We start from the raw sequence: 25,137 nt of genomic DNA on the forward strand, positions 1-25,137 counted from the left end.
AAATATTGGATTTCTTTCAAAATATGTCATATGATGCTTGATAAATATATACACTGTGTCTCTAAAATATTATGTAAAGAAAATTAGATTTTTATAAGATTTTTAAAGAATTTTAGGGGTCCAAATACCACTTTTGTATATGTCCCGAGGTATTGAAAAATATAAAACAAGCTAATTCAATTGCAAAATTACATTATTTCAAATTAAATTGTTTCACAGACAGTATTACTCTAGACCATATTCAAATATTATATCATTACTCTTCATTTATGATTTTTTTTTTAATCAAAATGCACCTGTCCCTTACTTTTAAGTCCTTACTGCAAGTCTAAACTAAATCCCATAGTCATTATTTTACAAAGCAAAACAAATCTAGTGAACAAGTGGTGAACATGTGCTTACCAACAACACCAGGTGACTCAAATGTTAGAAAAAGCCAGGTAAAGATCAAGATCTTCTCTTGAAGTATTAATTATGGGTCCTTACCGTAACCGCTTAGTAATTGTGTATTTTGAAATACTTTTAATAAAAAATAAGTTAATATTACTGTTGGATTCATGTGTATGATATGATGATACTGAAAGCTAAAATAACAAACCTTGTTAGCTGCCATTTATCAATGTCAAAAATGTCATCAGTGACAGTCTTTACAGCAGCAGCCTTATATTAGGTGAAATTTGTACTATACGAATTGTTGTGGTAAGGACATGTTGTGGTAATGACTTTATTAGAAACGAATGATGAAACCCATTGAAAATAAACATAGAAAACAAACATGTTCCGCATTAAAATCTTTACGATTAAAGATCAGCTTAGGTTTCGATCAGCAACATACATATACATACATACACATAACCAAACCACAAGCCTTTGATGTGGGCACCAACAAATACCTCTCCAGAACATACCTCTCACAGTGACAAGATTTCACACATCTTAGAGTCAGCAGCCTCCGATAACCGTTTTACAGCTCCTTTCAGTGACCGTCCATTAAACCAAAATCTAACAGAAGTGTTGTGGCTGACTTTGCTACAAAGCCTCTAGCACCTACAGTATCTCCCCTGGTCTTGTGTGTGCTTGCTAGTCACGTTCCCTTACTTCTGCTACCAGTTCAGCATACTTTAACTTCTTCCTTTCAAAGGCTTCCTCCATCACATCTTCAAAGTGAATAGTTAGCTCAATAAAATAGACATTGTGCTCGCATGCATTGCTCCAAGGCAGACTTGTGGGAAGTCCTGTGCCTTTATTGTAGTATGGTAACACCCATCAAATTTATTCTCAATTCTCTAATTCATTCAACTTCACTGCACAGCATGGCAAAATGCACCTATCTAGCACTAAAGAAAGATGGCCATATTCTTCCAAAGAGTCCCTCTGAAATTTCACAGCACATAATCGCTTTGAGAGAAGGACAAGCTGGTGGAGAAAACATGGTGAAGCAAGGTGGGCATTTTTCTCTGACGAATGATGACTACACTTCTTCTCAATACAAAAGATTGATGAGCGCAAACCTGCATGGTTTGGAGACTTATTGGAACCTTGGAGTGGTCAGGGTCCAAGGAACCATGCAAGCCGAGAGAGTGAAACAGCTGGTCAACTCAGCTACAACTATTCAAGTTGAACATGAACGATCAGATTGCATGTAGCACTACAGATGGAGCATCAGTGATGTCAAAGTTTAGGAGCTTGTGCAACTGCCAGCCAAATTGAAAGCGAGGAAGAGGATGATGGCAGTGACACAACGTCTGACGCTGATCAGAAGAACATGCTGTCTCTGTACAGATGGGCTTTTTACTGAAATTAGCATTATTAATTAAGATAGAAGAGGGGGAATGTATGACTTAATTCAGATAGCCGACTTTTTATATCCTCACAGGTGCCTTCTGATGTCTTCCGCATGCCATCAAAACATATACTGTGGTCAAAATAATCCAAGACAACTTTGCTAAGCATCTGTTTGCCAGTCACTGCCATGGAGATGATGAAGAGCAGAGATGAGCAAGAGAGAGCTGGTGTATCTTCAGAAGCAGGAGAGGGGACATCAAGTGTGCAACACCAGGGGGGCAAATCGAGGACATACGGGGAAGCTCCAGCAGCTCTATCTCCGATGGAGTTTCAAGTGAAGTGGACTTGGCAGTATATCTGCAGCAGGCCATCTCAATGACTACAAGCCACCCTTGGACAAGATTAGAAAAAGTGACCTGATGAGAATTCTTACCAAAGAGTTGTCCCTCTTCGAGGCCACGAACAGGAGACGACATCACCTACAGCAGCTGTTTGACGCGCTTGCCCTTATTCATGCTACATCCGTGGAGGCACAGAGAATGTTTTTTGTCTGCAGACAATTTGTTACAAAATTCCAAAAGTGCCTGAGTGCAGTCTGTTGATGCACCGGCTTCACTGGTTCTGCATCCTCGTTATTCCTCTCCTTTCCAGATTCTTGTCACCAAACTTCTGACACCATGTATATGTTTGTGGGCCTTATATCCCATAGTGACAATGCAGATCTTGTATCAACACACTTACGTTTTATTTTCTCCTCTTCTCTTGTTCCTCACATCTATATCATCTATATATAATCTTTGTTCACAGGGTGGTTCTCTTAGTAAATCTTTCCAGAATTTGTCTGTAAAGACAAGGAAAGGGATGAATGAAGTCTCCACTCCACTGTAGAACCTTAAATGAGGGTAGAGGTGGTTTTAAAATGGTTTCACAAAGAGCCCACTATTTTGGCTCATAGTTCCCCTTCATGTTGGTGATTGATTAGTCCTGAGGGGTTTGATCCTTCTGTCGAACAGTAAAGCACTTGGCCCTGCACCAAAAAAGCTGCAGGGAGGGTGTTCTGACATCATGTGAGAACAAATGATCAAAGTAACTTTCTTACGCTGATCAGAATGAACCCTCCTGACCACTGGTGCTGACTAATAAGCAGCTCCAACAAAACACCAAGATCCCACTTCAGCTGAGAGAATGCTTCTGTAAGGTGTAACAAAGCACTTTGAAATGTACAGTTTTGAGAATTGACTCCATGCCTTAAAAACCACTATGCAACCAGCAGTCATGATTATGGATCTTAGCAGACACATCTGTCCCAAGCGACACAGCTATAATAACAATAAACACTATCATTTAGAGTCTACAGTCAAATACATGAAATACTAATAATAGTAATAATCTTAACAGAATAATAACAATAGCTCACTGTCATAATATGAATAACCATAAACATATACAAACCAGGACTCTAAAAGGAAAATTAATTAATTAGATACAGAAATGTATACCCATCATTTCAAATATCTCTGGAACCCAGCCATTGATCAATTCATTTGAAATTAATATCTATAGTATGTACCCAGTTGTGTTCTTTGTATGTATGTACGGTATTGGTGTGTGTTTTCACACACACACATACACACTCACACACACGCACGCACATCAAACAACAAACAGCTCCCTACAGTGTCAGTGGAGAATCTACAGCGACCAACAACGCAGCGAGAATCTGTCTCTCACATCTTGGACAGCTTCGATGGAGCTGCTGAGAATGTCACATCACCATGTCAGACTGCGCCTGAACCGCCGCAAGACCTTCATCCGAAGACCCTCCTCCCGTCAAATTTGCGTTATTGAACGCACAATCTATCTATAACAAGACTTTAATTTTAAACTACCGCTTCACGTCTCATCACCTGGACTTTTTGTTTATAACGGAGTCTTGGCTCAGCGGTAATGACGTCATTCCACTTGGTGAACTCTGCCCTCCTCACTGCAGCTTCATGAATTCCCCTAGGGCTACTGGTCGTGGAGGTGGTCTGGTCACTGTACAATAATAACTTTAAATGTAGAATTGTACAAATTGATATGTTCTCCACTTTTGAGGTACAGCTTGTAAAGATAAATGCCACCCTCCTCTGTGCATTAGTTTACCGACCACCAAAAATTAAGCTTAATTGTAATTTCATTCAAGAATTTGCTGATCTACTATCTTTTATGGCCCCTCACTCTGACAATTTCATGATTTTAGGGGATTTTAACCCATTCGCGCTGGATGCTGCATGACGCAACATTCCATCTCCCGCCTGATGCTGCATAGCGCAACATTGACTCTCCCGCTGGATGCTGCGTAGCGCAGCATGCTTTTTATTTCATGTTTCTAGGTGCTACAGAGGCTTAGATATTAAATTTTGGTAGACATTGACAATTTTTAGTAAGTTTTCAGAAAACACTCAAGAAATAAGGTTATTTAGTCTAGAATGCCATAGGATTCTATATGCGTTTTTAGCAGGCATTTTAGGAGTAAATGGGTTAACATTCACATCTGTTGCCCATCAAAGCCTTTGATTAAGGACTTTTTAATGCCTTGTGGACTCTTTCAATCTTGTGCAATCTGTTATGGCCCCGACGCATCAGAAAGGCCACACATTAGACCTAGTATTGTCTTATGGTTTCAATGTTTCCAACTTAGAAAGTATGGATGTTAGGGTCTCTGATCATTTTTTGATTTTATTTGAATCTATTTTGTTTTGTCCCCCTGTATCTCCCCCTAAGTCCTATTCCTTTGCCCGTTCTATTAAAGGGGTGGTTCAGGATTTTGGACATAGGACCTCATTTCCAAGTAAGCAAGTGTGATATTTATCAGTGGAGACCGTTTTCAACACGTTTCGTCCAGTCCTTCTAATTGCAGAGTTCGCAGGTGCTAGGCTAGCGCAAGTCAACGGTATGTGCTAGCCTGCCACTAAAAACAGTCTTACCCACTCCAAAGTACACCCAAGGCAAATAAATTATAACGCCAGACTATCGATGTAAATGTCTGTATTGATAGTTTTATTTCTAACATTATTCTATCCTTGCATTTCAACGATCGCATTACATCTTAGCAGCGGCGGAATTATACTTGCTCCAGTTAGTAGTACTGCGCCAAAAAGTAAACAGTAAAGCGCACTCCAATGGGGATACCTAGTAGTAGCCTTGGTAATATCAGTCCACCGCTGAGATGCAAAATGACTACTACCAACTTCAGGGAACAAAGTATAACTATTGCAACCCGATGCGAGGGTAGTTGTATTTCTTACACTATTCTATCAACACAGACATTTACATCGATTGTCTGGAATTTGCCTCGAGTGTCCTTTGGAGTAGGTAAGACTGTTTTTAGTGGCAGGCTAGCACATACCGTTGACTTGCGCTAGCCTAGCACCTGCAAACTCTGCAATTAGAACGACTGGATGAAACGTGTTGAAAACGGTCTCCACTGATAAATATCACACTTGCTTACTTGGAAATGAGGTCCTATGTCCAAAATCCTGAACCACCCCTTTAATTCCACCACAGCCACAACATTCTCTAATACTTTCATCCTCTCTCACTCACCTACCATCTCTGTTGCTATTTCCACCTGCTCTGACATTGAAAAATTAGTCACTCTCTGTGTTGCCCCACTAAAGCAAAAGCGTGTCAAAACTATCACCACTCCATGGTTAAATGCCACGAACTGTTCTGTCAGAAAACCTTGCAGGAAAGCAGAGCGCAAATGGAAAAAAGAGAAGCTTCAGGTCTTCTATGACCTTTTCAGAGATTCTCTAAAGACCTACCAAAACTCTGTTAAGGCAGCAAAGGTTGAGTATTATGCTCAGCTTATCAACAATAATGCTCATAGGCCAAAAGTTTTATTTAATACCATTAACTCTATTATAAATCCTGCCTCTGCGTCATCTACTCTTGCCCCTTCAACAGAAATCTGTGAGAAGTTCCTCAACTTCTTCATCGATAAAATTGACAAAATAAAATCTCAAATCTCATCTCCAGATTCGGATCCCTCAGTGATAGAACTTTCACCTAGCTGCCTCCAACAGTTTCAGGCTATATCTTCCTCCCAGCTTTCTGAGGTGGTCTCCCATATAAAATCTACATCCTGCCACTTAGATGTTTTACCTGCACGCCTTTTTAAAGAAGTTTTTACCATCATCTGCCCTCTTGTATTGGCCATAATTAAATCACTCACTAACCAATGGAGTGGTCCCCTCAGGTTTTAAACGTGCAATTCTCTTAGCAGTTGATTCTGGATCTTGCACCCTCTTGATCTGAGTGCAGCATTTGACACCATTGACCATAACATCCTATTAAAATGCTTGGAGGATGAAGTTGGTATCCAGGGTTCTGTTTTGCAATGGTTCTCTTCTTATCTTAGTGATAATTTTCAGTTAGTTTAGGCAATTTCTCCACTTCCTCTGCCCTTATAAAGTGTGGTGTTCCTCAGGGTTCCATTTTGGGCCCTCTTTTATTCTCTCTTTATATGCTACCCCTTGGCTCAATTTTTCAGTATTCAGTTTCAGTATTCAGTTTCAGTATCACTGCTATGCAGATGACACTCAGTATTACCTGCCTGTTAACACTAATGGCATTTGTTCCTTGGAGAATATTTTTAACTGTCTCAGTGACATCAAATGCTAGATGGCAAGAAATGTTCTTCAACTGAACGAAAGTAAAACTGATATAATTATTTTTGGCCCTCCAAGTGATGTTTCTATTTTGAAAAATGCACTAGGACCTCTCTCTGCAAACTGCCACAGTGAAGTAAAGAATCTTGGGGTTTTCTTTGACTCCTCTTTAAATTTTAATAAGCAAGTAAATAGTGTGGTCAAAGGCAGCTTTTTCCAGTTAAGAACCATTGCAAAACTGAAGCCCTTTTTGTCCTTCTCTGATCTTGAAACTCTTATACATGCTTTCATAACATCTAGACTAGATTATTGTAATTCATTATATGCAGGCCTGACCCACTCCACTCTCAACAGACTTCAGCTAGTTCAAAATGCAGCAGCTAGATTATTAAGTGGCTCTAAGAAACGTGAGCATATAACTCCTGTGTTGGCTAAGCTGCACTGGTTACCTGTGGAGCACAGAGTTAAGTTTAAAATTTTACTTTTTGTCTTCAAAGCCCTCAGTGGTTTGGCACCTAGTTACATAGGTGAATACTACTACCTACTAATTCCTTACAGCACTCCAAGATCACTTAGGTCTTCATCTCAGAATCTTCTCTATATCCCCAAAACACGCCTTAAAACTAAGGGTGATAGAGCCTTCTCTGTTGTTGCCCCCCAACTCTGGAATAGTCTACCTGTACATATTAAGTCCTCTCCAACCATTGACTGCTTTAAGTCTAACTTAATCTACCTTAATACCCCCCCCCCACACACACACACACACACACTCTTTATTCTTTATTTTATTTTTGACCAATTTGTTTATTATTTCAATTATGTATTTATTTTTCCCCCATGTTATGTTATTATTGTTGTTGTACCATTGTTTTATGTTTGTTTGTAAGCACTTTGGTTCAACTCAGTTGTTTTTAAATGTGCTATAGAAATAAAGTTGACTTGACTTGACATCAATACCGAATCAAATAAATCATTCTACTAGTACAGTGGTTCTTCAACTTTTTGTCTGGCGACACCTAAAAAAACATGGACCAAATCCCATAATAAAGTATCTATCTATCTATCTATCTACAGTATCTATCTATCTATCATCTTTGAGCTCATCATTGCAAGAGGCACAGGTTTGAGTTTGCGTTAACAGAACATTCACTTTCAGAGGAACATGAAAACACTGAATTGTAAGCCAATATCTAGGGCTACTGAATGTCCCAGTTTTTCAAACATGTTGGTCTAAAAACCTTTAGAAAATGTCTTTAATTCAGACTTTAAATCATTTTGCGATCCCTCTGATATTTTTGGCGCCCCCCAGTATAAGAACCACTGTACTGTACACAAATCCCTCCACAGTCTGCCTTTCCTTATCTATCCAATCTTCTGACTCCATACACTCAATCTCACACCTTACCCTCCTCAGATGCCCATCTATTACCCATATCCCCGTCCAGGCTCCGCTGCATGGGTGATGGGGCCTTCAGTGTGGCTTGGGCATAAACTCTAGACTAGAGTGCTCTGCCACAAGCTTTGTGACAATGCACTACATTATCCACCTTTAAAATCCTAATGATTAGATCCTAATCTGATTAGAATGGCTTTCCCCTCTACCTCATAACTGCTTCCCCCAGCCTCATACTTAACCTCTCTCCCTGAGGAATGGAGATATGAGAATGTAACAAGTGAACAGAGACTAAGTGAACTCATCCAAATAAGCTGACCATTTCCTAGAAATACAACAATTCAAGATAAATTCCTTTTTAAGTAACAGACAGAGCATTATGTAGAGCTGGTGTTCTCAAGGGCCTGCTCATTCAGCGTCCCACACACACATTCAAAAGATTATTGATTTCCAATATTTTGCCAGACAGGGTCATGATCACAATAATAGCAGATATAAAATCCTCTTATCCATCAGACAGTAACATGCAGAGAGAATTCTCATCTTTCTTCACTGGAGTGAACCAGTGTTTGACACAGGAAACAACGTCAAACAAACATACAAGTGGGTGTTTTCTTAAACAACCATTCAAGGGTGAAGTCCGGAGCAGGGCCAGTGGCACACCAGGGGCAGGGCAGCCGCTACCACAGGAGCAGGACCAGCCGCTACACCAGGAGCAGGGCAGCCGCTACACCAGGGGCAGGGCCAGTGGCACACCAGGGGCAGGGCAGCCGCTACACCAGGGGCAGGGCCAGTGGCACACCAGGGGCAGGGCAGCCGCTACACCAGGGGCAGGGCAGCCGCTACACCAACAAGCTACCCTGTTAGGCCATTTCAGTTGAACCATGACAGGAGTTCTACAGTGGCTAATTATTACGATTTGGAGAAAGCATAAATCAAGCTTGCATTAATAATATAGAAATCTTGCCTCATAGTAGCTGCGGATGGCGTTGCAAAAAGCCTCATCAGCTACAATCTGTGTCTCACCACGTAGGAAGGCCTGGAAACGCTCCTTTACGGCTTGCAACTGCTGCTTGTTCAGCTGAAAGAGAAGGCAAAAGAGAGTTTCATTGTCAATATCACTCTGGAAATCTCATAGCTAGAACAGGGCATTCTCAAGAAGACAATTCCAAATAAGTAACCACCGTGTTAAGTTTGTTATTTCACTTAAAAGCGGCACAACATAAAAGCACAGTAGATTTGAACTGATTAGTTGCCTATAAAGCACTGAATTATCAGCAGCGGTAGCATGAATTAATTGCACATGGGCTTTTTGAAATATCAGAAAATGTACTGTATGTAAAATGCTTTGAAATTTCTGTATGCTTCCCCTTTCCCCTTCACTTACTGTTTATTTAGCTAGGGAAACCTGGAGACTACAACATTACTTATGACCAGATATTCACATCTTCCAATGGTGGCACCACTAAATCTGTCTTTGTATTTAACAGTTAATATGCACACATATGCTGTTACTGAAGCATGTTGCTATCTGGGATGTTTGGATCAGCCAATGTATCTTGGGGCATGTTACCAATTTTACCTCCTGTGTAAGGAGCACAATGTGCCTCTATGATTATAGCACAAATTCAACTATGGTAATAAGGTAACATTCAGAGATCACCTACAGGAGATTTATGATGAAACAATGAAACTACGGAGTACAAAGCGTATTGCACATCATTCATATATCAAATGGCCCTATGATTATGAACAGAGCAGCAGGGTCATTCCACGTCAATTCAACCAGGGCCCACGCACTTAGGTCTCAAAAAATTCTGAAAAAATTACCAGGTGTACCTATGTTACCCAGGAGACGCACTGTAAAATTACTCTTATGTAAGATCAATACTTTCCAAGATACAGCCAGTTTTACAGGGGGAGGGGGGTGTCGATTTTGTTCGGGTTTGTTTATATTCCCACAAGATGTTTGGGTGCTCTGAAAATGATAACCAAAATGATTTTTCAGACTTGTGAGGTCTGCTGTTCAGACCCTGAAGGGATTTGTTTTCTGTTCATTGCTTTTTGTGAGAGTGTTTCTACTTATCTCAGTAAGGAAAATAAATCAAGAGCCTATGTTGAGTACAAATATGTCTTCTGAAGGCTTAAACAGAGCCCAGCCAAAAACTCCAATAAAAGTTGCATCAACTTTGAGGGACAGCTATGACCATGCATCCTCCTACATGGTTTAGTTCTTGCGCTGTGGGCTTGTGAACTTTGACAAAAAAAGAGGCCGAACAAAATCGACACCCCCCTCCCCCTGTAAAACTGGCTGTATCTTGGAAAGTATTGATCTTACATAAGAGTAATTTTACAGTGTGTCTCCTGGGTAACATAGGTACACCTGGTAATTTTTTCAGAATTTTTTGAGACCTAAGTGCGTGGGCCCTGGTTGAACTGACGTGGAATGACCCAGCACTGATATGAAGAGGCTTTCAAAAGCCTCATGGTATTGCTCCATAGGGCAGACACCTTTAAGATACCATAACATCTTCATCATCCACTTTAGAGGTGCAGGTCAGAGTCCTAGGTCCTAGGTCCTAGTCCACACGTACCAAAACAATCTTTTTTTCCTCCGTCTTCCCTGGAACCGTATCAAGAATATTTGCGTCCAAACGGATCCATCTCAACACGACTCAACACGTTACTTCATATCCCAGGCCTATAGGTGGCACTGTTGCTTTACAGAAATTGACCAAAGCTTGCGCGCTGTAGGCTATACAAACGAAAATGGCTAGTAGCCTACAAGGAAACCAGAATTGTTTGTGTGGACTGATATTGAACTGTCAACTGTAGTCAACTGTAAAACTAATAAACTTCATTTTTACGGTTTGTGAAGGGTGCAGTCCTGTCCTTTATTTGGCTAATGCAGGTAAATAATCTCCTTTACTTTCTTTGGTTTGGTTTCTTTGATTGGTTGTAGGATAGTCCGCGATTCACATTAGTTTTGGATATCACCCCAAGTGCATACTCTACTAAACGCTAGGCCTACCCAAGTTCTAGGCTATTCCGTCGCCACATTTATAATATTGCTATAATACCTTCGTTAGTAACAGTCAATACTTTTGCCTACATCAGTTCTGAGTGTCTTTGTTTGCTCATATCTGACTTCACTAGACTATGAATGCATTTATTTATGTTGTAAGACATGTAAAATAAATGAATGACACCGGCACTACGCACAAATTAATTTTCCCTAATAACTTCTGACTAGTTCTCTTCCGTCACTGACAGTAGCTAGAATGCATCAAAAAAACACCCGGAAAAAAACACTGTTCAGTCCACCAAGTCATAACCTATTGGCGCTGCACAGCACCAGTTGTGATATTTATCCTATTGAGTGTAATCGTAAGTAATGTCATGTATGAAAACTAGTATTGTTAGGCAATACTATAAGGGTCAAGTCCAGGGCAGAGGTGTGGCGATGACGTCATCAATACGCAAGTATCCAGTTTTGCCATCCAAACGAATTCACAAGGGCTATGGTTTCAGATTTTTCCACCCTGGGACCAGGTTTAAAAAAAGTGCGGTTTCGGGCAGTGCGTTTACAGGATTTGTTTGGACGATCGGCCAAGACGAAGCAAAACCGGTGCGTTTAACCCAAAAAGCGTCTCTGTGTGGACGGGGTCCATGTGGACCTGTGAAGTGCCACACTCTGCATGACAAAGCGGGGTATTCAGGAAGCATGCTGCACTGACTATCTCACCCACACAGAGGTGACTGACTGAAGCCCTACAGAGGCAGTTATTTTTTCAGTCAGTTTGTTGACTGGCAAGACAGAGGCTTCAGAAATGTGTTTTTCTTGCAAAAGATATGGGCCCAGGAACTGTTATTGTCATCAAACAATGTGATTAAGGTTTGAGAATGGGGAACACATAGGCAACATTTTTCCAAAATACAGTAAACATTCTTGTGATGGCTTTCAAAATTCTCATATAATCAAGCAGACACCAAAGATGCGAAAGATGTGGAAATTAAAAACGACTGGTATTTAGTAGATGCTTTCATGAAAAGCAACAGACTTGCAACAGCAAGTTAGAGAATTGAACCCGGGCCAGTTCATGCCAACTGATTGGCATGCACTACATTTAACTTATTATTAATGGCCCTGCATTCTTAGCATAGAGGATCAAAAAGCTTAAAGCTCATTACCTGAGGACAACTGATGCTGCCCTTTGCATACAATTAAAACTTGTTAATCAGTGATGAAAGCTTTATGGAGTAAGATGTAAATGCTTATGTAAATGCTGAAACAATTTCAGTAAGAATTGATTAGAGTCTTTAGAACATAGCAATATATGACAGCAGTTATACGGCGGCGTGGACCTATCTATAATACCAATACTTTTTTTCTAGCGAGACCATGTTAATAGAACAGCTTAGTGGTAATTTTGGCATGCACCATGTCCAACTAACAATCGATCAAAATAAAAGCCCAGTCATTATGCATAAGCAGTAAGCCATCATGGCCTGCAAATAAACATTCTGTGAGTTTCTCTTTTTAGTCTGTGAGTGCTTGCGCACCCATACAGGCACAGACTAGCCTTTGCCCTATTATATGCCCTGGATATCATCAGCCTTATAATCTGTTGTCAGATTGCCAAAAGATACATTTCCATTCTCTGTAAATGTATAGACTATAAAGTTCTTACTGTATCTTTCATATTTTATTGTGTTCAAAAGCAGCATGCCATGTTCACAGAATGAAACCATTCAAATGCTCACATCTATTATTTCATGAGATGTTTCATCATATTTCACAAGTGTTTAGACTAGAGGCTATGTGATTTCAGCACCCCCCTTACAGAGCGTTCAGAAGTGCTCAGGGTGGCTCGTCTCCATTCTTAGATCAGCAGCTGAGAGGCTTTAGCACAGCAGCGGCAGTCATTAAGAGGAGCACTGGAGCGCTGGAATACAACATCTATAGGGAACAGTCTTACAGCAAAGGGCTCGTTGTTCATAATTTCCACTGGTCTCCATCGTTGGTACCCCAGATCTTTATGTGTCTCAAGGGAGAAGTTGTAATGACTTACTGCATATAAGAACTCAATGATGTAATCATCCATACATAGTCCCACTCAGTGCTACAGTGCTACATGATACAGCACAAACTTATTAGCAACATTTCATGTGAGTACTGACCTAGTGGCCTACAGGGAAACTACATCTCAGTGATACAGAAATAAAAGGAATCAAATAAATATAGAGAGAAAAGTTCAGTATGACGCTGGAGGAAAGTAGCTATGAGGCAGAGGACTTTTCAGTCGGGGTTTAACGGCAGATATTAATGTGCACTGGCGCAGTGCAAGTGGCAGAGCATTTCAGCCACACTGAAGACCCGGCACCCATGGAGCAAAGCAAAGAGGGCCATCTGTGGAGCGAGGAGTAGAGTCTGGACATTGGGTAGATAGGGAGCATGGAGGGTATAGAGGCTGGAGATTGGGTAGATAGGGAGCGTGGAGTAGAGTCTGGACATCGGGTAGATAGGGATCATGGAGGGTATAGAGGCTGGACATTGGGTAGATAGAGAGCGTGGAGTAGAGTCTGGACATTGGGTAGATAGGGAGCATGGAGGGTATAGAGGCTGGACATTGGGTAGATAGGGAGCATGGAGGGTATAGAGGCTGGACATTGGGTAGATAGAGAGCGTGGAGTAGAGTCTGGACATTGGGTAGATAGGGAGCGTGGAGTGTATAGTCTGGACATTGGGTAGATAGAGAGCGTGGAGTAGAGTCTGGACATTGGGTAGATAGAGAGCATGGAGGGTATAGAGGCTGGACATTGGGTAGAAAGGGAGGTGCCAGGATGTGAAGGGACTTGTGTACGAGTAGAATGGTTTTGTACTGGACATTTGTCCTTCTGGCCTCTCTTCCTCATGCCTTCAGATGCCTGAGGGCTAAAAGCACTGTGAGAAATCCTCCACTCTTCTCCATTAAGGGTCCTCCTACTTTCCTTTTCCAGTCACTGTGCATCGACTGTGTCAGTCCCTATGTATGACAGCTCACAAATGTAGTCATGGCAACATCAGTTGCCGCATGCCAAGTGTCAGAATCTTCACAGTGGCTTTGCAACTGCGCCTTTTGAAGGGTGATAGCACTCCTCTCCCCACAGTGCACACCTGCCTGCCTGCATGGCCTCACACACACACACACACACACACACACCCACACACACCCTCACTCGACCAGCCCTGGAGCAGGATGAGGGCACACAAAACACTGTGTTGCACATCAACACAACCATAAATCATAACCTTCATTTATGGTTCTCATCATTTATTATTTATTTATTTATTCTAGATATGTACACAACATGCCCTCAGAGAAATCGTACACTAAAAGCTATGACATAATATTCTTTATGTCAACTCATGCCAGAAAGAAATGTCTGCTCCATAAATTATTTCAGACATTTGTAACATGACTATAAAGAGCAGATGAGCCCTAAGATACTTTAGTTCAGAGGGAAAAAAAAAAAAATTCAAACACAAACCTGATGTACATGCAAGTGCACTCTACTGCTTGGTTGCCATGCTAGTATGCGATGACGTGTTTCTGGTGCTCTGCTTGTGCTATAGTAAAATGTGAGGAGAAATGTTTCATCCAAATGATTCCTAAACTGACCAACCCTGGACAAGAAGCTAACCTCAACTGCTTGCATGACAACTTGAAATGCAAACCAATAGGAAGCTGAGGAGGCTTACAGGGTTCCAAAAGTGGGTTGACAGAGAGAGAACAGCTCATGTTCTTGCTCCACTTTAATCACAAGGATTTTCAGAGTACACATTCCACCCTATAATCAAACACACACTCCTCACCTTCTTTTGCTTCCTCGTCCTATCCACACACACACACACACACACACACACACACACACACACACACAGATGAATAAACATAACACACACATACACACAGCACCTCGAATGCTGACCTCAAGAGAATGAGCACACTGTAGGGCTGCTGCTCTTCAGGAGGGTGCCTAAAAGGTCTAAAAGCCGTTGACATTTACAGTACAGAGCAATAGTCTCTAAAGCCACCCTAGCTGGACAGGGGGGCTCCCCATCCAGGGGGTGCTTCAGATTGGACTCAACAGAAAAGCATCTGCAGCTGCCCATGTGTCCGCAAAGGCAAGGCAGGGGCAGAAAAGGGGTGGGTGGTGAAGGGGTAAATAAGACTGGGACATAAGGGACAAGAGAATGAAACAGACCCTTGAGTGTGGGATAGAACCCACTGCACTGGCATGCTGTGGAGGGAACAATGTCCTCTCCATCATCCATTCTGCAAGCATGGAATAGGCAATCTGGTCATGCTCGCCCAGCTATTTCCTGTCATTGTTCTAAGTAGGCTGTCTACGTAAAGGGCAACACTGACAGGAACAAGCTGATCCACAAGACTGAGGAGTGGAACACAATACTTCCCAACTCTGCTGACTGACACCAGACAGCGCACATATCTGGCAGCTCCCATAATCCATCTTTTGTTGACACCGAGGTACATGAGCTAAGCACAGCATACATTCCTAAGCAGGTTTGTGGCCAGGTGAATAAATAGTTAATAGTGTCAATGGTGAATTAAGTTTAGACTGAGACTGTGCACAGTACTACTCAGTGCACAAACAGACCATTTAAATGTTTGTGGTCTAAGCCCTATACTAAGCTCAGCAATTTGCAACAGTTATAGGCAAATGTGATGATCACAGTATCTATCTTATTTTTCATTTGTCACAATGTTCTTCATGTCATTTTCAACTTCGCTTCTACAAGAAATGCCAAATGTAAGTCATTTGAAGAGTAAACCTATAGGAGAAAGCAGGCAGGGATTACCTGTGAGACAAACAAAAGCAGGTGGAAATAATTTTTCCCTATAAAAAAGATGAGAGCATCCCTGTTTGGGGCCTATGGCCAGTTTACACAGAAAACACTGCTATTAACTTAAAAATACTAGGTCTTAAGTTTGTTTACTTTAACATTATTTGCAAGAGAGGAGTAGGTTTGGGTGAGATCAATTTTTTTGGTTGTTCAGTCTGTTTGTATTTTGGCTGTTTCCAAAAGGGTTTGATAAGGAGTGGCTGACATAATAGTACATAAAGGTGGACTGAGGACATATATTTGATTTGTTTTATGTTACTAACTGTTTGTGTGATATCATTATTGCAAAACTTGAAACATGAACTGAACCTTTCTATTTATAACACCACAACACTGTCCCAATTGAATGATTAACTATTCAACTTAACCCTTGAATGTGTTGTATATTTAGACTAGAACATGCATTTAAAAATATTAGAATCAATCGTTGTGATGGCCTCCTTTGGAAAGGTCATGTCTGAGAAGTGAGAAAGCTATGCCTGTCTGTGTGACCAATAGATGTTTCACAGAACGTGATGTTAAATGAAATTGCATTGGGAGAGTGAAAAATACCTAACCATGAAAACATGGGATAAAGGGAGGCACTGCTCAAGTCTGCGGTAAGAGGATTTGTCAGAGGCTTTGAGTAAAATGCCTATTAAATGATAATGAAGTGAAACCAAAATGAAACAAGCCATTTTCATCAATTGATTGAATGATGGGGCACGTTCCTCTTCTAAAAATATGCTTTGGTGACTATTTAGAAGCAATCTGGAATGTTATTATCCATGTCTGAATTACAGCAGTGTGCAGTTGTAGTAGTGTGCACATCTCCACTGTGAGGTGCAGGGCAAATGGAACTAGAACTCAAAAAGGATGAAATGCCCGCACTCTGCAAAAAAAAACTTCCATACATTTATTGTGTGCTGCAACGTTTTGACCCGGCTGGGTCTTCCTCAGGCAAGGAAAAAGTTTTTAGCAGAGTACGGGCATTTCATCCTTTTTGTGAACTACAGCAGTGAACATCTGGGGACAATGATACAACCTAGTGCAAACTATCCAGAGGCTAAATGAGGACATTTTCTAATACATACAAAACAATTATCACAAAAAGTGATAGCACACTGATGGAAAACGGCAAGTCTTCCTGAGCAAGGCAGAAAGTGAAGAGGTACTGGTGTGGAGTGGGTGGTGTCGGAGAGGTTTGTTCATATACAGTACGTTTGCATATGTTCAGCTAGCCTGGTAAGTGAAGTGAGTATGGCCTCAACTTCAGTTTGGCTTTAGGAACCCTCTACTCACTACCATGTAAGTGTAATGTTGTTTGGAACTGTAGAAGAGGTATAAAAATAGCGTTTTGTAGCGGCAAAATGATATGCCCGCGTCACTTCCAGGCTAACGAGTTTTGACTAAAAACGGTAACATCGAACTTTCTCGAAACACATCCGAATGACATGATTTGGATGTCAACTGAACGTATGTACTACCAATCATCCGTAAATTGATCTAAAGTGCATTTTACTCCGGATAATTCCTTTAACTTAGGAATGTTAAGATAACCTATGTGTCATCCAAAGTCTTCCTCTGTTGAAATGTCCAGAGTGAAAAGACTGTTTGCTTTAGGGTATCTGATTGTCTTCACCCCAAAAGACACAAACATAGCCTAGGCCATTAGAAGGTTAAGGGGTTTTGTAACATCCTTATCTCTGTTAATACTAACTGGATGGATGGATCATTGTTGGGGGGAAGTTTCTTGTGATTTCCCATGTGTGTGTGTTAGGGTATAAGAGCTGGCTTCACACAGAGATGTGTGGGATTGCTATTTGACATTTGCTGTGGGTAACAGTCCCCTGACGTCGTGAATAAAGCTGCAGTCTCACACCAGTTGTCTTGAAGTCAATTTGGCCACACTAGTATCTCACTGAAAGGTGATTCTAGGTGGGAGTGGCCAGGCTAACATTGAGCAGTGGTGTACATCACTCTAAAAGCTCTCAACTTTGCTGTGTGGATGTGGATGGCAAGTGATATAATGTGATATTCGTTCATGTCAGGTCACATAATCAGGCCTATGATTATACATAAGCTGATGTCATTCAAATACATGGGCAAAGGTTGCTTATATCTAAGAGCCATCACAAACAAAATGTCAAACAAATTGGCACTGTCAAAAGTTTGACTCGTACATCTATGCTCCACTACACGTTTCATGAGGCAATGACTCCTGCAGACAACTTTTCAAATGGACTTTCATTGCTAAAACGGATTTGCAAAAAGGAACACACACACATTAATCTAAACAAACACATGCACAGTCATAGGAAGAGAAATTATGCCTGAAACTGTGAAAAAAATAAATCCAGTTGACTCCATTCTGAGAGGAGCCCCATATGCCCCACCCCCACCCAGTGCACAGCGTGGGGGGGCTTTATCAGCAGAGAGCAGACAGGCTTGGAGGGGAACGAGGAGTCGTGACAGACCTGAGGGACAGCCAGTCACACGCCCCCTCTCCATCGCTTCATTCAGCTCCCTCCCTCTCACGGAGGTTCCCGGCCAGATTGTCTGAGGGAGGACGGGCGCTCCTCGCATGCCACAAGTGGCTCCAATCGGAGCTGATAAGGCTGTTGCCACAGGAAACACCACTTGCAGTGGGAAACGGCAGTCTCTCGCTGCTGTCTTAGGTGTGAAGGCATTCATTTCACTGCCATACCACTCATATAAGCATACTGAAATGCAAACCTGCATGCAGTCCCAGAAACACAGACACAAATCACCATGCAGGACATGTGTGCTGAGCCACGCCACACAACACTTCCAGCTGGATTACTGGGGAGATTTTCACTGTCCTTTGTCTACATCAACCTTAATTATTTCAGCCGGAAATAAAGTCTGTGTTAGGAGAAAACACCATATGCACAATCACACACCCCCACATTATTCAGTTAAAAAAAGACTGTGTGCTGGAGGACAAGGGATAAAGGCAGACCTATCACTTATAGGATGGATCACTGAGATCTGCCAAATCATTATGACTGCTGACTGAAAACCTCTGAAGAGATGCATGAAAACAAACACACACACACAAACACACAACCTCATCAGCTGGAAGCTTGTTAATGACTTCATGCACCAGCATCTTAATGCAGGATACATTTCATAATTTGATTGCACCCCAAAATAAGCACTGTTAGTGCAAATCAAATAATTTTATCTCAAAAGTGATGGTGAATGATTTTACTGACAGAAAACAAACAAAAAACTGATAAACCACATAAAACAGCAATACAACTGAGCTACAGTAAGTATAAACCCTGAATAACCCAAATGTCCAAATGGAACAGTGATTCATCTTTTTTGATCATGAAGAATTTGGTGACAAGCAGCAGAAACTCTACAGTGAAACAGGAAAACCACCAAAAACCATATCCACCCTTATGGATTTCTGGGCAGCCAAAGCACTTGATTCGCTTCCCTGCCTCACTCAGCACACAGAATAAATGATAGTATTAACAACTGCAGTATTTCTAAACATGTTCATTTGTAGGTGAGGGAATAATGTGAGACTTGCTGCATATTAAAGCTTTGGGAAATATTCTTCGATCATAGGATGTCCCTTTTTATTTCTGATAAGAAACCACGCAACCCATCATTCATATCAGTTATTTGGGTAGAAAAAAAAAAATCAGGTTGATGCAGTTTATAACTTATTTATGTTTCATTCATTCTGCCTTTACAACAGGTTTCAAAAGGCCCTACAGACCATCATTAAAATGTCATCTTTAGCCTTGGCTACCGTTGATCAGCAAAACCAAGCCAGCCCTGCAGTGGCCTCATTAGCGAGAGTCCATCACAGCAAGGACTCAGATTATCTTAACTTGGCTTACATCTCTTCTGAGGAAGATGTGCACGTCGAGAGTGAAAGTGGTTGGGAAGGATGAGCTAACAAAGTGTCTGAGGATCTCCCATCAGTAAACACAACAGCCTGCCAATCTCCCTCGTCCACGCATAGAGATGGGCCTTTCAAATAAACAAAGGTCTGCTTACATAAATTGCAAAATTGCACATTGCATGTTGGCCAACACTGCTGGAAATGCCAGGGGATTAGTTTTGTGGAAAATGATGCGTAGGACATCTTCAGTGGTGTTTTCTGTGATGTCCATTTCTCTGCCCCCACACAAGAGAGTGGGGGAAAACAATAAACAGTGATGTGCTTGATTTGTGGGAGAGCATCCCTTTGCCTTGCTGGCAAAAGAAAATCAAGAAAGATACTGTGAAAGAGGAGAGCACAGCCCTCTCACTGGTTGGAGAGGGAAGGGACTTTGTTTACACAGAATAAAAATAGAGGCCTCAGTTAATCTAACAGCCAAAGGGGGAATCCTCACAAGCAAGTGCTTCTATGAATTTACAGCAAAGCTTTTTTTATATTCTGAAAACTTAAGTGGAATTAATGCAAAAATATAATACAATAAAATGCTCAAACATTGGTGATTTATTGCAGTGAAAAATACAATGCAATGAATTCAACGTATTATCCTGACAATCAAGTATGTCACCTTTGGACAAGAATCCAAAAAATGTAAACCAGGAAACAAAATAAAGGAGGAAACCAACCTCTTCAGACTGTGATGCAACACAAATATGAGGAAGGTGATAGCAGATAAACATGGGGTGGCACACCTGCAGTGCATGTCATTTGGTTTGACTGCTTGAGGGTAGTCTTATCAAAACTGAGAATAAATGCAATCAGTAAAGTTCACTAGTCTGCAAATGCTCTCCAAATGTCTGTTACAATCCATATTGTAGCCTACTGTGCTGGAAAGCAGCATGCCCCAATGTGAATCTGTCCATCACAAGAATGACAGTTTATACCAGGAGGGACAGGAGTTTTCAAAATCAGACATCAATCAAACATAATTAACATATTTCCTTGTTGTCAGGATATTATGGATTTCCTGAATTATATTCTGAGATTTTTTTTTTTTTTTTTTGTCATTGTAGACCTACAACGACAATAAATAGCCTATGGCAGCAGGGCCTGGCAGAATATTTAATTGTTTTTAAGGACTACCAGTGGGTGTTGGTTCCATAAAAATAACTCCGTGTGTGTGGTTCTTTTCCGGAAGGTCTTAATAACGTAACCTAGACTCCTAATGACAACAAAAATCCCCAAGTATAGTTTGCAAACTTCAGTCTTGCGTTTGTACTGCCTAACTAAACACACATTTGAAGTTATAGCCTCTAAGTGCAGATTCTATAATAGTGATCTAAATGCAGGTTCCATATAATCATTCACAGATAAGTAAAATAGATAGGCACTTTTTTCCACAATAGCATATTTTCTGTGGACATATCATGAGCGCATAGTACAGCACGTTACGCATTAGACTAAGGGGTTGTTCTTGAGATTCCTAAAGTTAGCCAAACAGGATATCCTTTCCCAGGAAAACGGGAATGGTAACAGGTGTGCAGTAGCTAACAGGAGGCGGCTATGTGCGGACAAACATTCCTCACTCACCTTTTGCTGACGACGTGCCATATCTGTTGGTTGTTTTGCGTTGAAAGGGTACGATATACATCGCAGCACAAATACATAGATCTGTAGTTTTGTTTTTCTCTCTGCTTCCTCTTTCTGTATTCGCTCATGCTCACTTTTGTCATCGACTACAGGAGCTGGACCTGGGCTATCAGGTGGCTTGCGCGGCTCACGGGTAACCTTCTCCGGATTTGGAATCTTTTTGCCGGGTTCTATTTTGATGGAGGGGTCGTCTTCTGGTGGCAGTTCCTCCTCTGATTCACTTGAGGAAGGGTCCAGCATATTTGACACCTAACGAACCAAAAGCCCAATAATAAAAAAAAAAACAAGAGGAATAAAGCGAGGTCAGCTCTCTTCGATGTTCTTTCTAGTTTCAATGCTGTAGGACGACTTTTCAGCTGAATGTCTTCAAACATAGATGGGCGGAGTTTAACGACATCGGTTCTTTGCGCTCGGATGTTAAAACAGTGGATTCCATTGGTACGAATGCAGACTGGAGAGTGAAGGAAAGCTGCTTCTACAAAGCGTTGGAATACAGGTATACAACCTGTAGCGTGAGAAAACAATCAGCACGTGGGAGGCTGACTGAGGTTACTCTGGGTGTATAATCGCATCTACATGCTATATCAGAGGATGGATTATCATGGACGCACACAGTCCTTCGTTAATCATGTTGTAGTTTTGTGTTGTGTTACACAATTTAGGCCTAGCCTATCTGTTCTTCTGCCGACCTGCAAAACTCTAGCAGGATTTTCATTATAGTAAATTGTATCTTAGTGACTGACAGTTATTTTGACATGCCTACTGGTAGGGTACGCTCCATAATAAACACTTATGTCAACATAATGACTTCAGGGAATGGACATTTATCAGATCAGATATGAGAAAAAGATAGAGATCACAGAGGTGAGATTACTTTTTAGCTCCAGTGGGTTATATTAGACTCTTATTAGCCCAATGGAAGATATAATCAAATACAATCAGAATCAATTGAGTGATTTATTTTCATTGCTAAAATAGCATAGCCTACTCAGGCTGACTTTCTGAAAATTTGATGAAACTAATCCAAACACATCTGTAACCTAGGTCTGATTGACAAAACCTTTAAAGCAATATGATTTAATTGATTACATTTAATATGATTTAAGGTTATTTATTAGTGGGCTTTATTAATTCAGATAGAACTGTGGATTGACAGGAAATTAATAGGCTAGGAGAGATTGGGAAATGACTGAGGGTTGGAATCAACCCGACTCCTAAACCTGAATGTGGCATGGATGATACATGCCCCTTGATCTCTGGTCATTTTCATAGGTTTCAAAGCGCAAAATAAAGTGTTGCATATTATAACAGAAATAGCGATCTGATGGAAATGGAGAGCAAAGCAACATTGTAATACATGTCTGAGAGAGCTTTTAGTACCACTGTATTTGGGCTGAAAGCCACAGTTATTTTACATTGCTAAGGTTCAACAGAATGCTAGTCTGGCAAGAGCAGGGGAGGAATTTGTAGATGCTGACTAGCAGCCTAGTAGCCTGACGTCGTCATACTCAGTTCTAGTCAGAATTTGAGTCTGATACTGCTCCATAGAGCTCAACAGTCCAGCCCCTCCTCCGAAAGCACTTACAGTAGTTTCCGGAAGTAAGTTCCCCATTCATTTTTCTCGACGTCTGGAAATATTCATATATAAAGTTTTAAACCATGCCTTAAGCTAACCAACTACGACGTGACTCATAATCATACAACATATCATTTCGAGTAATATATAATCTTACAGAAAAACTAAAAAAAGACAAAAAGTACAAGACTGTACATATTTTAATTTCCGAGGAACTACTCCTCCCATTTGGACCACCGACAGCCTTTTCAAAGGGAGATAAAATAACACCTGGGACAAGGTATACTCGAACATCAAACAGGGCTACAGGGCAAGACCACGACCACCCCTGAGCCAGTCCACTTATCCTTGCTTTTAATCCCCGCATATGTCCCCCTCAGGAAAACTGCTCCCGCCATCACAAAGACTGTGTGTTGCCACATGGCCAGAGGGTGCCTCCCAGCAGCTACAGAACTGCTTTGAGAGGACCAACTGGAGGGGTCTTTGAACCTCAGCATCTGGAAGTGTTCAAAGATTGTGCTACATTAAGAACTGCATAGACTCAATAACTACCCTCAATGCTGCAAACAAATAATGTGCAATATGGATTCAGATGTTAAATGGATCAATGCAGTGACAGATATGCATGCCTGCAGATGAATGTTCATACATACTGTTTTTATGCAATGACTGGGTGTGTATGCTGCAAATTATGTTATATGTTTCTATTTATTTTTAGGTAACACTAGCACTTCAATTATTTATTTATTTTAAATGTGTTTATATTTCTTTTTTATATAGACTATGAATGATGCATTTTAAATTTTGTTGTACCTGTGACAATGATCTACTCTGATAAGGATCTATTCTATTCAAACTTACACATTTCGAACATTTGCAGTCTAATGATAGTTTAACATGGCCTAGAAATCTAGACGCACCCTAGCGGCTAGTCAAGCAACTCTCCGTTGGCTTGCGAGCTGGAAAAATTAAACTTCGATAGGGCCAATCACATTGTGTATAGCGTCGTTAGGCGGGCTTAATATAATGATTGATGGCAGAGTTGAAACGGTTTGTTGTGAATTCCCTGCTACTTGAAAACAAAGAAGGTGGATGTTGCTGTTGGCGAACAGCGTTACACGAGTTAAGCTTTTTTTTTTAAGTTGGCAAAACTTTGAACTAGCCACTAGCTCCGGTGGTGGGAAAACGCATGGGACTCATGAGTTGTAGCGCTGTCCTATTGCGTGCAGAGGGAATTTTGAAAGATAACCGATTATCCCGCCCCTCGGACTGAGCACTGCGAATGGGGAGTCCCCAGACCATACATTTTAATGTGGATCTGGCTCGTCAGGCTAAGTTTAACATGCTTCTATTTGAATTCCGCATAAGAAGATGACTAACTTCCTACTGTTTACATTGAGTAAATTCAACTTTCAAGATGACAAAAACAGTTTTTATCGGACGGCCACACATCAGTATCCATCTTGATTCCAGCGAGTAACGAGACGACAGGTGCGGGAACAGTGCCATAAACATTTCCATGGCAACGGCGATCTCTACCAATCAAAGGCTCTGCTTTTTTTTACACGTTACGATTTTGGGTAGTGTAGTACTTTTCCGTTAAATCGTGAATAAAAACAAGTTTGATGCCCCGTTAACCTTTGCCGTCTATATGAGCATGTACAATTAGTCATGTCGTAGCTGGTTTTCAGTCTATGAACGGTTACGATTTTATGGCTTATGATTGTAAATGGAGAAATTGTATTGTGTTCTTACTTCCGGAATCGGCTGTGGTCGGGACTGTTGCGGTCTATTGGGCCGTGATTATGGTGCGTGTTTCAACCGATACAGTGGGAAAATGCCTCTGCACTCAATTGGATAGACCTAACCAATCAGAGGGACGAAATAGCTTACTGTGAGTTGTAGGAAGAACACCCGTACTATCCTTTTCCACAAATACCTTAACATTTTTTGTTTGTTGTGGGACTAAGTTCGGCTGGCATGCAGGCTAGCAGCCCAGGGAAATTCTGCCACTAGAAAATTGTTCTAATCTAACACTTTTATCTAAAAAGTAGCCAAGCAGTCAATGAAGAAAAGGGAGATACCATGGACAATGCTGAGGGCTTTCTGCAGATGGAGGGATGAAGTCTTAAGACTACACACAAACAGCTCACATAAAAGACACTACAAAATTCAAATGATATCTGGAGTGCAATACAGTGAAGGGCCAATGAAAGGACTCCACTACCTTTGGACCTTGGTAACCCTCGCCAAAATGCAACCTAGGGT

At 41.1% G+C, this 25,137-nt stretch overlaps 1 protein-coding gene across 9 annotated transcripts in view; it reads right to left on the reverse strand.

Annotated features, from left to right (window-relative positions):
• Window positions 1-21,533, reverse strand: part of cadps2 (Ca++-dependent secretion activator 2) — a 97,003-nt gene extending 75,470 nt beyond the window's left edge. For all 9 annotated transcript variants that reach the window (XM_048256410.1, XM_048256409.1, XM_048256407.1 and 6 more), the window contains exons 1-2: window positions 21,234-21,533; window positions 8,801-8,914 (exon numbers count right to left, since the gene is read on the reverse strand). In XM_048256410.1, the coding sequence (XP_048112367.1) occupies window positions 8,801-8,914; window positions 21,234-21,533 (414 nt within the window). The remainder of the gene's footprint in view (window positions 1-8,800; window positions 8,915-21,233) is intronic.
• Between the last annotated feature and the right edge of the window lie 3,604 nt (window positions 21,534-25,137).

The sequence above is a fragment of the Alosa alosa genome, chromosome 11 (assembly GCF_017589495.1).
Source record: "Alosa alosa isolate M-15738 ecotype Scorff River chromosome 11, AALO_Geno_1.1, whole genome shotgun sequence".
Lineage (NCBI taxonomy): Eukaryota > Metazoa > Chordata > Actinopteri > Clupeiformes > Clupeidae > Alosa > Alosa alosa.